This window comes from Alligator mississippiensis, chromosome 4 (assembly GCF_030867095.1).
Source record: "Alligator mississippiensis isolate rAllMis1 chromosome 4, rAllMis1, whole genome shotgun sequence".
NCBI classification, from domain to species: domain Eukaryota; kingdom Metazoa; phylum Chordata; order Crocodylia; family Alligatoridae; genus Alligator; species Alligator mississippiensis.
Genome location: NC_081827.1, coordinates 165,040,217 through 165,055,422, shown reverse-complemented (window position 1 = coordinate 165,055,422; position 15,206 = coordinate 165,040,217). Strand labels below are relative to the sequence as shown.

At 44.4% G+C, this 15,206-nt stretch overlaps 1 protein-coding gene across 1 annotated transcript; it reads right to left on the bottom strand.

Moving 5' to 3' along the window:
- Positions 1 to 4,360: 4,360 nt before the first annotated feature.
- On the bottom strand, positions 4,361 to 14,904 carry LRRC3C (leucine rich repeat containing 3C). The gene is made up of 2 exons (XM_019482522.2): positions 14,273 to 14,904; positions 4,361 to 8,423 (listed from the first exon to the last, which is right to left on the bottom strand). The coding sequence occupies exon 2, from the start codon at positions 8,329 to 8,331 to the stop codon at positions 7,549 to 7,551; it is 783 nt and encodes a 260-aa protein (XP_019338067.1). The 5' UTR covers positions 8,332 to 8,423; positions 14,273 to 14,904; the 3' UTR covers positions 4,361 to 7,548.
- Between the last annotated feature and the right edge of the window lie 302 nt (positions 14,905 to 15,206).

Sequence of the window (15,206 nt, the reverse complement as noted above, 5' to 3'; positions counted from 1 at the left end):
TGTCTGTGTGCACACACATGTGTCTGGTTGCAGATGTTTGTGTGCATGTGTCTGTTCTGGGTGTGTTCTGGTTCTCTGTGTTTGTGCACGTGGTTCTGTGTGTGTGTGCGCACGCGCGTGCGTGCCTGGTTCTCTCTTTGCTCTCCTTTTTCTTTTTCTTTCTCTTTCTCTCTCTCTCCTCTTTCTCTTATTTGTCTCATTTTTCTCTCTCATTGCAACATGCTCAACAAAAAAGGAATACAAAACAACAAAGGCAAAATTTATGATTATTAAATATACTAATATGCAATGCGTCCTGCCATGTACCCCTCCCCCCCCCCCCACCTCATTTTGTTTTTCTGGCATGCCGGCACTACGGCACATTCCAAGGTAGACATTGTGGTTTTTTCGGCACTCCAGCCAAAAAATGTTGCCTACCCCTGATCTAGATGATAGAGGATAGTGGACACATCTATCTACATGTGCAATTAATGCAACTGAATATACTCTGGCTCAATTTAAGCTGGAGTAAACTAATCCTGATGTCACTGTCTACACATATATTTAAGCACAGTAATTTACTGCGCTGTCAAATACCACTTGTATCTGATGGGACTATCCAGCAGTGCACTAAATTAGTCTACGGCACACTAATTGCCACACATGTGTAGATGATGATGCTTTACTGCAGAGCAAGTTCACCTGCTGTACAATAAAGCATCTCGTGTAGATGTGCCCAGTCTGAACTAAGTGAGACTTAATGGGCATGTCTACATGAGATGCTTCAAGGCACATTAGCCTAAATTTAAGGTGCATTAGGGCATGTGTCTACATGTGTATGCCCTTCGTGCACTTTAGAAAGGGCGAATTTAGTCTATTCACACCTAAATTTGATACCTAAAAATGCATGTATCAAATTTAGGCACAAATATTTAAAGCGTATTAATGAACATGCAGATACATTAAAGTGCATTAATGCTGTGTGTGAACTGGCTTGGGACTAACTTTAATCCCAAGGCAGTCCACATACAGCATTAATGTGCTTTAATGCCTGCATGTGTAGATGCCTGCCTAAACCCTGGTTAATGCGCATTAAAATAATGCGCATTAAATGTAGGCACGCTTAAATGGATGTGTAGACAAACCCATCAGGTCTCTTCCACAGAGGCATAGCAGGGCAGCTCTGGTATGTGGGGCAGTGTTGGCTGCTGTGCTTCTGGCTGCAGCCAAGTGGCAAGCTGCCATCTGTGGTGCAGCCGGCCTCCCACTGCAGCGGCAGAAGCTATTTTTCCACCCCCATAAAGTCAGTGCCTGGAACTGCTGCCCTGGTCATCCCCACCTCAGTTACGCTACTGCTCTTCCAGCTGTACTTCTGTCTTTAAAATTTGTTAGGAATAAAGAGTATTTTCAGGTTTCTTACAGTTGTATTTTAAGCAGTCAGTGGAAAAGTTGAACTATGGGGACACAGATCTACAACTGTCTCTTGTTGTGGCTCCTCCCCCTGCAGATTCTTCTGCAAAATCCCCTCCCTGGAGCTCCTGCAGGGCAGACAGAATTACCAGACTAGTGATCATGCAAAGTACAGGAAACAGTACTTCCCTTACATGATGCAACTGTCCTGCAGCCAGCTAACTTCCCTGCAGCCCTGGATGAAGGCAGTGAGGTTACGCAACTATATGGTTCAATCAAGCTCTCTGAGCCAAATTTTTAAAGGTCTTCAGGTGTCTGAAGGTTCAGATAGGGTTCTAGTGGGAGTTGCAAAAGCGCTAAGGTATCTGGTTTCTACTGCTTTGCAAAGGATTTTGCAAAATAGTTTTTTGGAGTTATGGTAAATGCTTATGAACATATACCAGGGCTAAAGCTGTATGCACAGAGGAACCAATGATGAGTGCCACCACATTCATTTCTGAAAGGGGAACATGGATGGATATAAATTTACAGCAGAGTTCAAGGGCAGGCAGTATTCATCAGCACCCATCTTAAAGGGGAACTGCTCACGTGCTGTCATTAGTGATGATCACTGCAGAAAAAAAAGCTGCAGGTATATATGAATGGGTACAAGGCAGACAGAGTAACTGCTCAGCTAGCTCAGAGTATGAGATCAGGGCAGAAATGTGTAGACAGCGTAGCTTCACAGAGAGTGGTCCCAGTCTGAACTCGATTCTGAGGTCTTATACAATTTAAGATGACATATTCCAGTTCCATTAAAAAAGAAAGAATCCCAGTTCCCTTGCCCTCTAGCCCAGGAGTTGTTCATGAACAACATTGCCATGATAATTGTTAGGGCACCAAAACAAAGAACTAAGTAACTTCAACACTGGGCAGTGCTAACACAAGGGAGATTGCCTCCTGCTATGACCTTGCCTTCCCCTCCACCTCCACGGTATACACTTGATTTGCTCAAGGCACTTAATGGCCAAATACAGTCAGGAGACATTTAACAAATGCTGCAGATGTGGCCTGCTCATTGCTGGATTAAAGCAAAAACTTCCCCCTCTGCCCCACCTGCTGCCTTTACAAGACCAGTATATCCAATTTCAAGCGTCTCAGTGATCTGAATTGTTCTGAACCTGGGCTCCATCTCCTATTTACAGAAACCTAGCTGCTGTGTGTTATTAATTCAAAGCTAAGGTAGGGTTACACCTCTGTGACTTAGTGGAATCAGGGTATCTTCTTTCTAAAAGAGCTCCATCCTCTTAATAGAAAGCAGAATACCAAGCAACACTCCCAAAGAGGAGGGTAGCTAGTGTTCTTGGAGAAGATAAATGTGCTCTCTGAGCATGAAGTATAGGGATATTTGAGTCATGAGAACCATTGCATAGCCCTGCCTCTGATATTAAAATTATATTGCTAGCAATGGTGTGTTTGGAAGGTGACAGACATGTGAAGCCATCAATGTGTAGAGGCAATGTTTTGCAAGGGAGGCTTTGAAACTGTCACTGTCACTTTCTGCCCTTTGCTCTGGACTGGTTGCCTGAGATAGTCTCTCTCTCTGCTCACAGAAGAGGACTTGACTCCGTGCACAGCCCCAGCGCTGACACCAAGTCATAGATTTTAAAGTCAGAAAATTCCATCGAGTCTGACCTGCTGCACAAAGCAGTATATTCATGAAGATGCAAAGTGAAGCAAAGCAGACAATATGCCTCCTCACTCTGGTGGATTAATGAACAGAGAACTATAATTCATGCAGACATGTGGAGACACAAAAAAGGCCAACAAAGAAGCCTTTGCATCGAGACCCACACCATCAATATGCATACAAATAAAGCCAGCACGTGGACATCAGGCACCAGGAGACACAGACATGTAGTGCCTATATAGATAGTCAGACTCCTTCACATGGACTGCAACTATGAACTCAGGCTTGGAAAGCATACAGTGCCTCCACATGCTTGTTCTTATTTAGGGCCACTTCCTCTTCTGTTTCCTTCCTGCTGCTCTATTTTTCTGGCTTTTTCAACACTCTGTTTTAATATTTAGCATGTGTATGCCAGTACTTTTTTGCTCTTGTTTTCGAGACAAGTAGCACAATGTCTCCATTTAGCAGCTAATTAAAAGAATGCTGTGTAGGATGGGTGGCTGCTCTGACAATACCAAACTAGCAGCTTCCTTATCTCCTAGTCAGGGTTAAGGCTGCCAATTTTAAATAGGATGCACAAAAGAAGGGCATGTTAAACATGGAGGGATCTTCTGAAGTTGGGCCTCAAGCCCTAAAACCCTGGCAGTGACTGAGAACGCCGCTGTCTGCCTAGTTCAGTATTTTGCCTTATATAGTATCAGTCAGACCCCAAACTTGCACAAACAGGGCCAGGTCCAAACCTACTGAAGCAGATGTGAAGACTGCCTTTGACCATGTGTTTGGCCTAGAGTGAGGAAATGATGGGGAAATACCTTCCCTGAAGTCTACTGCTGGCAATGAAATAGCGACCTGCCATGTAGAAATCATACAAACACCTCCTAAAACACTGACAGGTCCTTCCTCTATGTCATGCTTAACTTCACAATATCTTGCTGCTACTTCCCTTGGTTGTTTGCTCCAAAAATGAATTACCTTAACTGATTAAAACGTGTGCTTTTTTTCTAATTTGAATTTGTCTGCCTTTTACTGTCAGCCATTGACTCCTCCTATTTCTTTCTTTCTAAGTAAGGAACTTAGTCAGGATCAAACCACGGGCTGCCTGGAGATGGCATCAGCTCATAACCTTCCTTCCGAGCTAGGACATCCTTTGTGGGGTGGGTACTCTTCTTCAGGGATAATCCCAGTAGCATGCCCTGCATCCAATTTATCAAAATGTCTTGCCATAAATCCTGGGCCCAGGGTTGTGAAGAAACATTTGCTATGCAGGCAGTATTTCACCCTTTTCACACAAGGGACACCAACTCCAAAGTAAAAGTCAACTTTATTGTCATATAAAGTAAGAATGTAAAAGGCCGATTTAAACACAACACATCATTTAGTCAGATGTTATCAAAACATTCTCCCACTTGGTGAGGATGCCCTGACCTCAGTGTTTTAAACCAGGCAACCCAGCAGATGAGAATTCGTCTGGGATTTGGTAACAGAGCATAGACATGAGGGGAATGTGGAGTGCGTGTGCATGTGGATGTGGTGAGGGGAAGGGGTAGAATATGCAGTTCATTCATGTTTGGTTCTCATTTGTCACATGAACAATCTATTTCATTTAATCAGCCACGTTCACACTTCCATGCAGGACAAAGCATCGATCTAAAAAGGAATAATTTGTTCAATGGTCATTGCCGTCAATGCGCAGCCCAGGGGAAGCACACAGGTGCCTTCAGACAGTATCAAAAGATGTTTGTGCGTGGTGCAGGAAACCTGGAAAGGTTTGGAAAGTAGGCACTTCTAAATATATCTGAGCAGCTCTGACTGTATCTGAGCTTGGAGGCCATTTGTGCGTGGGATATCAGTTCTGCTCAGGAGCACCAAGTGACCTTCTGCTGCTTCCTGCCTCTAAATCTCTTCCACATCATTTGAAGATTTGCCGTCTCATGCTCTCCCAATATTCAAAGATTGTTGTTGACAATTCTGGATAATTTGATCTCAACAGGTGATTGAAAAAAATAAAGAAGGATCTGAACCGAGGCCCCATAGCTAAACATCCCAAGTGTTGCAAAAATTAATTCATTAGGATCTGAATCCAGATTTTGCAGCAGAAAGCCTGTCTGTAATAGTAATAATAATAGCAATAAAACGGTCTAATATATTGTCAGGTTGCTTTCAGAACTACATAAGCAAGGGGGGGAGATTTGGGGCTAGATTCAAAGTCTACTAAAATCAGGGCAAAGCCTTACTTCAAGGAGCTGTATTCCATGCCTTCGTTGCATTATGGCAATTTATCTTGTTTGTGTAAGATGGATGAACCATGCAAAACAGCTGTGTGGCTTTTTCCTCTTGGACCGGCAATAGGTCCAGCTGTTACTTTTAAGATTTTTGTTCTGAGTGACCTTCTTTTCTTTAAAGACCAGCTGAATCTGGATTCAAACTTAGCAGCTGACACCCTCCCCTCTCCTCCTCCCATCAAAGGCCAAATCAAAACTTCTGATCCAAATGTGCACATACACATAACCTAAGCCTGGGAGACAAGCCAATTGAGCTCTAAAACATCACGGTTCAGGACCCTCTTTAATCACAAAAAGTTATAGCATTGTTTCTCAACACAAAAGGAGAGAATGTTATAGCCCAATACTGAAAATGCAGAGAAGAGCTGTTGGGTTTTTTCTTGAGTTAGGAGAGCTTGAGACCACTTGCCAGCAGGGGGACAGAGAGAGAACTTAACGTGGCTTCCTATTTTAACACACTGCATCTGTCCTTCTCCCAACTTGTTGTCACAGTGATAGGTCGACAAACTTGTGAGTCCTAAGGTAAACACGATGACCAAAGTCCTTTCTTCTGGTGGCCATTAAGTGCAGGATGGTGAGGAATACCCCCAGTTCAATGCAAGGTCTTTCGGCCATGACCAATAGCCACTGGGGAAGTAAAAGCCACAGATTATGTGTAAGGAGCTGGGAGAATGACTTGCTATGAGGCAGGCTGACTTGTAAAGGGTTGAACCACAGAAAGCCCTTCCCCAAACCCTACAGTTTTAATCACTGCACAACATTACAATTGGGATGGAGGGCAGGTGGTGGGGTGGGTAAGATTTCAGGCTCAATCTATTCATTTTTCAGGTCTGGCACCCATACATTAAAAAAAGAGATGCTCATATACCATCAAGCATTCCCTCTCTCACTGCACGTGCCAAATCACACACCAGGACAGGGTTCAATCAAGTACCTGTACCTGCTGTGTGCATCTCCTGCCCATGACTGCATCCAAGCCTCAAAATGGGACTCTTCTGGCCTGTAGACAGGGGAAAAATCTCATAAGGGCAAGTTCCCTTGGGTAATTTTCAGTGTGGCTGCTATGGCTAAGCTAGCTGTGAGAATGGCTTTTCACATGGCATTTTGACATTATCTAGTTCCAGTCCGTGAAAGTATAATAAACATTCCAGAACACTGACGAGTTCATTTCTGATTTGCTTCTACAAGAAAGGTTGGGGTGAAGGGGAGGGGGAGCATTTTAGGGGCAGGGAAAGGTTTTTATTTTATCCTAACAGATTCAGCCATCTCTAAGAACAGAATCCCTTTCTTCTTTGCATCTCTCGTAAGGCCAAAGCTTTGGAGAAGCTGAACAAACTCTGCTCCTGTTGAATTTACTGGCCCTTAGAAGGAAGAAGGAAACAATGTTTTAAGTACAGTTTGAATTCATGATCCTGATGGAGATTAGCCCATACCACTCTCCTGCAATTGAGATCTGCCTTAAACCTGATGCACAGCATTCCTCAAAGCCAAGAGAAGTGTACAGTTCAGCTAAAATACTATTCTCCAATTTTCAAGTATTCTGCAATATCACAGGGTTTTCCCAGGGTTGCTGGAAACATCCCTTGCTGACAGCAAAGGAAGAAGCCAGAAAGTAGCTGAAACATTGATTTTCTAAAAATGCCCTGATAGATTTCTGTAAAGTAAATAAAACACTTTTAAAATGAAGTTTAACAGCTGAAAGGGGACTAGTTCGAGTAATTACTGAATGTTTGAGAAGAACACTCCATGTTTCTTTTGTTTTCCCTCTGTAAAAAAACTTCTCCCTAACACTTCATTCACCATAAGTCATCCCAACTGGGACTTGAACTCAGCACAATAAACAGATGCCCAAATCCCTCCTGCATCCACTCGTTACTTGCTAATTGTTCAGTATTGGAGCCATCTTGGCTCTTGTCCTGCAAAATCTTGGAAAAAAAACAAGCCACTTTTGCTCCCATTTTGTTTTGAGCAAACATGGGTGGGCTAGGCTGGGTCTCCTGAAGCCATCTGTTATTTTCCAGAGATAAAAAAAAATATTATTATTATTATTATTATTATTATTATTGTTGTTGTTGTTGATTATGTTTAATAACATTGCATGTCCCTGGAGCTGAGAGAAAGCCCATTAAATGCAGTGGCAGTCTGTCCATGGATTCATCTGGGTACCTCAGTTTGGTGGGATGTGGCAGAGAGGGAAAGTTTAGTCAATCACACCACTGTGCTGATGGTGGAAGACTCTTCTGACTTCCTCTGCTTGCTAGGCAAGGACTTTAAGTACTCGAGGTGACGCCGGGCATCTTCCTGGTTCTGCCGGACATAGTACACCAAGTATGAGATCACCATGGCGAACCAGCCGAACATGGTGACCAGCATGGCTATGTCTGTGGTCCTTTTGTAAACACTGCAGAAGTCCATATCTGTGATCAGTTGCAGGAATGGTTTGCCAACATGCTCCTCCTGGGCAGAGGAATCACATACAATGCCCCCTGAGGAGCCAACCATCAGGTCTACTTTCCCAATCAGTTCCTGGAGCTTACAGTCACACAGCCAAGGGTTGCTGGAGAGATTGACCTTGGCCTTCAGGTTGCTAAAGACGTCCTTGTTGACTGACACCAGCTTGTTTGAGGACAAGTCCAAGGAATGCAAGTTCTCCAACAGGCCCCTGAAAGCCCCAATCTCCATCCTGGTAATGGCATTGTGGGACAGATCCAATTCCAGCAATAATGGCAAGTTCCGAAAGGCATCATGGGGGAGGAAAGTGATGTGATTGAAGTCCAGGAAGAGCTTTCTGGTGTCATTGGGGATGTCTTTAGGGATCTCCACAAGCTGAGCATTGCTACAGCGGATGGTTTTGTAGCCATTTTCTTCTGCATGGTAGCAACCCTTTGGGAAAGTGGTAGCTGAATGGAAGCAAAAAGCAATCAGAACAAAGCTCTGGAGGAGCACCCACATAGTAACTGAGTGGCGAAGAAACCAGTCTGCTAGAGGCATGTTGATCTATCTGCATAATCATGCAGCCCCTTGCTAAGCAGCCATTGACCTCTGTCAGGTAGCCTTGGAGCTGGTTACGGGATTCATCGCATCTGAATAGGAGAAAAGAAGGGGGAAAAAGTAAAACAAGTTCATCAGAGAGACAAAGGTGGGAGCAGGGAGGGGGGAAAGGAGCCAGAAGATCTGGGGTCTTTTTCTAGTTTTACTGGCTGAACATTAACTCTTGAACCCACACTGCTTGGGAAAACCCATCTAATACCACCAAGGACATGTACATATCTTGTAGTGTTCTGAGGCTCTTCCTCTTTCCCAGTGATCTCACTGCAGAAACTGAACTCCCATTTCCACTACACCACTGCTGGATGATGGTTTCTAATGTGGAGATTTTGCTTTGAGGCTTGAGCTGTGTCAAAGCCCATCACTCCAGTCATCAAAAAAGCAGCCCTTGAATATATTGCAGGGCAATGACAGTTCAAACCAAGCTCTGTGGTTACCATTCCCAAGCATTTCACCCAACTACCACCACCACTTCACACCTTGCATGTTTCGATCCCAAAGAAATTCACAAATAGGTACTGTTGGTGAAGAAGAGCATTGTCCAAGATCTTGCTATTTTACTCAGTTGTATTAACATGCTGCCTGGATGTCCCCAACATGGACAGGGAATCTGTAATCATCTGCACTATACAAGCAAACCAAAAAAAAGACAGTCCCTGTCCCAGAAAGACAAACAAGGCTGAGACTAGAAGCCAAGGTTTGCTTGCCCTCTGAATCCTATGCTATAGCCACTGGACAAAGTTAGATCTCTGGTTCAATTGTTAGGAAATTGGTGATGATGGACTAAACCCCCGAGGACAGAGAAGCAGTTTAAAAGAGCCAGGACTGTCTGCTTTCCAGGAAGGTCAGCATTCCACTCTGTTTCTAGCAAATGTTATGGTTTCAGCAAGAAGACAGCTACTTGGCCTCTCATTTTCATTGTATTGATGATATGAGCTGTAGTGCCCTGGCATGCCCCCTCCTGGGTCCTTGGCTCCTGCATGTAAGGCACAGGTGTCAGCTTACAGCTTTCCCTCCGCTCCTTGTGGTTGGACTATACCTGTGCACAAAGAACTCTTCAATGCTTCCACTGAAAGTAATGGCAAGACTTTCATTCTATATTTGCATAGAAGAATAGACACCTTTTCTCGACAAACTGCCCATGCTACAAAAATGTATGAAACTTTGATCCTATGAAGCCATTGTTAAAGACTTGGTATGAGCCAAGCCTGAGGATAACATCTTGGCCTCTATGAAGGCAATGGGGACTTTGTCATTGACTCCAGTGAGCCATAGATTTCACCTTGGGACTGCGGGTGGGGAATAAGGAACAGCTGCAGTAGAGAAATTCTGTTTTGAGACAAATATTCTCTTAATAAAAACAATTAGAGGAATAAAATGCAGAGTTCTTACAGTTGTTGAGGACATGTCTTTAAGCCGGTGATTCAATGATTTGAGAGTACAAGCAGGCCTGCAGAGCTGACACCCTGCTGGGGGAGTTTGCCACTAGTCTGTGCTAGGTTTTTATTGCTAACAAGCACAAACAAGCAACTCCCATTTATCTCTCCAGGAAGATGCATGCATAAGCAAATATGTCAGTGAACACATATGTTTTCTATTGGGACACTAACAGACAGTCAGTGCCTAAAATCCCATTGACTGCAGGTTTAGCCCAGGGGTGGCTACCTGGTTGCTAATTCATCCCAATGTATCACAAAGTTTGGGTCACCCTTGCAACCTTCTGTAAGCACATTCTCCATCCGGCTCTTTATATTCCAGAGGGGAAGAACGTCAGCAGAGGAGAAACAAAAACAGAGAAAGGAAATTCGTTCAAGTAGAGCTTGTAATATGTTTCCAGAGTGGCTGCACAAGATAAGGGTCATTCAGTGAAATCTAGGCGTACATTACCCCCCTGACAACACCAGCCTCCATGCTACACAGAAAAAAATCCTTGTGTTTTTATTAGCCTGACAACAACTTTGGACTGATAACAGCAAGAACAATCCAACAAGGGCCGGAAGCTGTCTCCTGATTCATCCCGTGATTAAGGGAACAGACAAAAGGGCATCCACGTAACCACTGAGTTAAAATAGTGGGTGAGAACTGGGCCATGGTTCTAGGCAAGGGGCTTATTCTGGTATGGACTGCATTACTGTAAGCTAGTCTGGCAATTTATGGAGCCTTTCATAGAGAGGCCCCTGGTATCTGCAGCCTGTTCCCATAAGTGGCTTCCTTTCCCCAGGGTTTTTCTGAGAGAGCACATGCATTATAACAGTACCTCCAACACAGCCTAAGCTTCCAAGCTGGAAGAAAATGATAGAGCCAGAAACATATCCAACAGGGGATTTGTTCCAATAGCAGCAACATTATGGTTGAAAAGTGACCCTGTGCCACTGGAATCTAGAAAGGACTATTTTACTCCTGGTTGTACTGGCCAGGTGCTATTGAAGAGCTAAAACATAGTGAGACATCTTCAAGGAAGTCTGGCTGATTGATTAGGTAGGGGAAAGAGGTGTATGATGGGGAATGCACACTGATCCCTGAAAAGGGACACCTCTGATGCCAGCCATCTCCCTTCCCCTCCAGTTAGTAAGATCAGCATTGCCATGCACCTTACATAATGCCCGCATTTCCCAGCCTTAATGGTAGATGAACCATTACACAAGGCGGAAGGCCCTGCTCTCACACCCATATCCCCCTGGTACACCCATGGAAAGCTAATCACAGTCTGGCTCTTTTCCTAAAGATACAGTATCTGTCTAAACACTCTGCTGTTATCATTCTCTTGCAGAGATGCCAGATCACTTGGAGGACTGAAAGGGAGTCTAGAGAATTTCACTGGTTCAATTCCAGCCAAGCTTGGTAATGACTGGATGTCTGCTCAAAAGTCTAGGCAAATCCTGCTTGGCCTTTCAAGTTCAGTTCCCATTAGGCAAGACTTTTTGCAAGGCACTGTTGTAAAATCCACCACACCATTACTGGCAGTCTCAGGGGAAAAAGGCCCTGGAACAAACAGCTGAGTGCACTTCATTCCCTTCCCTGCAAAAATGCTTCCTCCAGTGCAGAAAGGAGATGGCATGTGAATGCTTTGCAGAATCTCTGCCCTGCCTTTCTTTGGCTGTTCTGCAGACAGAGGCTCTGCAGGGCTTTCAGTCCAGCACTAGACTCCTATGAAATGTTATCATCTACATACAATTCAGCACCCCTAATCCCAAAAGATCCCCAAGTGCGACGTTCATCCTGGCATTCACCTGAGCATCAGTTCCCACTGTTATGTTTGCAGTTTAAAGGTCTGAGCAATTAAACCTTCATCTCCAGTTTTCATTCCTTTATCCCTAAAGGATGCACCGTGATTAATAATCAACCAGCCATGCTTAGATATCTTCCACTCCCTCCTATCACCACCCCGCTTAGTTCTGAGCTTCTAGCTTTTCTTAGGACTCTGAATTCTGCAGGTTTATAGGTATCCCCTGGTCACACATTTGGTTGGATCTGAATGTTCCCAGAGGCTGTCTCAAGCTGTGGCGCAGTGTCCTCAGTAAAATGGCAGCTCTCACAGAAGAAGGCTCCAACACCAGTATCCTGATGGCATGTTAGAAAATTAGTTTGTTAGTGTATTACCTCCTACTGAGCCAACCTGAGTACAATTACTGCTGGGGTCTTGCAAGCAGCATACGTGAGTTTGGATTCAGAATATGTTCATTCCTTAGTTCCTCTATGGCTATAGTCCACCTGAGCACCTCCCAAATGTTAGTGGACCAAGCCTCAAAATACCTCTGGTAGGTATAGAAGCATAAATATTCTATCTATTAAATGGGGAACTGAGGCTCAGAGAAGCTAAGTGATTTGTCCATGGTCACATAGCGTAACAAAGGCTTCTATCCAGGTCTCCCAAGTTCTAAACTATTCCCTGAACTATTGTACCATCCTTCTTCTCCAACATGGGCTCTTATCCTTCAATATTCTTGGGAGAGGAGCATTCGGTGTCACTCAGACAGCACTGACATTCAGTCGCCTCTGGCTGGAGAGAGAGATGTCACCTGGAGGGATATTTTCACTGGGAAATGGGAAGTAAATGGGAGAAAAGAGAGGGCAAACATTAGCCCAAATGCTAACTGTCCCATGCTGATGAGAAGTCCCTTATCTTCTGCTACCCACAACCATTCAGAGCAAGAAGACCAAACAAGAAATGTATTTCAGCAGTTTGCAAAACACGTTACTGCACACCCAGCAGCAGAACTTTACAGCAGGGTGGTGTGGCAGAGAATTATTCCTAAAATGCCCAGCCTATCCAGTGTATTCAGATAAAGCTAAAAAAATCAAGCAGTGAGAACAGGCAAAAAGCATGATGGCTGCATTTCTTTTGCATTAATCCTTCATTTTCTGAGAAAGGAAGGACATTTAACTTATTCAAAATCATATCTGTGTGGGGTCCTACCATTCTTCTGCCCTCCAGAAAGGAGAAGGTCTTTTTTACAGGGACCCAATAATGTTCAATGGAAATCACCTTGCAGACCAGAAAAGATAAGGGGGGTGTGTACATGTGTGTGTGCGTGCACTTGCGCATGTGCATATGCTTGCTCCTGAATTCCCTGAGATGGGCTACAGAAGTTGCTTGTCTCCCAACTTTCTCTTAACACAGACAGATCTTTGCCAAAAGACAATCCCACTAATAGAGAGAGAAAGGAAATGGGCATGTTCCACTCTCTTCTATGATGATCAGCACTAATAGAGTGCCATAGAGGCGCATGGTACACTGAAAAGAAAGTCAACGCTCCCCTGGTGCCATCTAAATTTAGATCAAAAACACAATGATGGGATGGCAGGGCAAGATGCAGGATGGGGAAAGGGTAACAGGCATGGAATATACAGCTGAGAGCGTTTACCAGCCTGAGGGCACCATTCATGTTTCAGACGCTGAGACACGGACTGTAAAATCTTTGGGATGGGGATCATGCACTTGTCTAGGGAGGTGATGAACATTAGCTTGGATGCTATAATAAAGAATAGGAGGTGTCTGATGTGGGGGTTTCTTGGTAGTAAAACCTTTCAAACAAATTATAATAAGGAAATGACCCTTTAATCTTTGCTATTTCCCACCTTCTGAGCCCTCTGTTTCGAGGGAAAAGGATATCACATTTTGTTCCCAGCACCAGAAGAGGGAGCCAGATCTGCTCTGGATTCAACACTGGAGTTCTGAAAAAAGGGAAACCCTGACAATTTATTGACAAAGTTAGGGAGATAGGAGAATCCCTGTTGGCCCTCTTCTTGCAATGAAGAGAAAGCAGGTCCTCCAACACGCACTGCCTCAATTCTAGATATAGAGGCCACAATACTAAACTGCCCCCCCCCCCCATATATGTCTTGGGGTTTGATATTTCATTGGATTTCAAAATACAGAGACCCAAAAGAGAGTTAAGAGCACAGCTCGTATGAGCTTGATACATTCTATTTCCCCTTTCTCAGTCTGTCATAGACTTATTTTTCTGGTTTCTTCTTTTTTTTTCCCCCTGCCTCTATTTCCAAATGTGCTCCCCCCCTACTTTCTCCTCTCATTTTCAAAGCCATGTAGGAATAGCCACAACAGCCTGGCAGGTCTCTACCTAGCTCTGTGCTCTTATCTTTTAAATGATGCTGTTAAATATAAGCTTCCATTACTATTCACCCACAAATCCCAGAACCAAGTACTTCATTGGGCATGGAAAGTTAGTGAAGTCACTCTAAATTTGTAACTGTGTGACTCAGAGCAGAATCTCACCCTTGATCTGTTCCTTGGGCCAATGCAATGTTTCCCCTTTTGCTTTCTCTCTCACTCATTCTTGGCTTCAACCTGTCTGAGGCAACCATCACCCTCATGCCTTAGCTTAATTTATTGCATTCTCAGTAGCAAGTAACATTGGCTCACCTTTAGTCAGCTGCATCTCCCTGCAGCTACTGGCTGTAGCTGCTCAAAGTCCTGGAACTGAAGAGGGAGGAAGACCAGACAGAGAAAGGCACCAGCTGATTTCTTCATAGGTAATAGGCATCACAGCCCGTTCCCCTCCCTTGGCTTCTGTGTCTCTTTGAATGGAAGCAGGAGGAGGGCTGGGTGATTCTAGTCTTTGGAAATAGCTCTCTATTCTAGCACACAGCATGAAGTTGGGAGCTGAGAGAGCTGCCAGGCACAGCTACATGTGCAAGGGAAAAGGAGCAATAATAATAAAGAAAAAAATTCTCCAGGTTCAGAGCTGTAATAGAAAGAAATTGCAGGGAAAGTCACACATCCAGGAGGGAAAGAAGCAGGAGCTCAGATGCTGGGAGTGCACTGAAAGACTCTCCCTCTGTGTGTGAGTGTATGTGTGTGTGTATGCGTGCGCGTGTGTGAGTATGAGAGAGAGAGAGAGAGAGAGAGAGAGAAAGAGGTGTGGATTTTTCTTTGCCAGAGAATGATATCCATCCTTAGGGGAATGAAAACTCCACCTGGAAAGAGAAAGAGAGAGAGAGAGGGAGAGAGAGAAAGGGAGTCTCCATGCAACCAGGGAATAAAGCCTGTTAATTCTGGGGCAGACACAGCCATCAGACACTAGCCGCAGGATTCCCTATAGCAGCCTCCACTTTCCAGCCCTTCACTTATACCTCCCCTCCCCCCCCCGGCCAGGAGACATAGCCCTTATTTGCTAGCAAATGGATTAGATGGAGACTTGAGGCACCCTCCTTGGAGAATGATTTGAAAGAGGGCGGGAGGCAGAGACAGTGGAGGGATATCCAGCTTCAACATTTCATTTTTTTAAGGAGATTTTTTACAAGAAGAATCCAGAGAAACCTTGAGGAGAAGAGAAGGAGCAGTAAGGGGCAGGGAG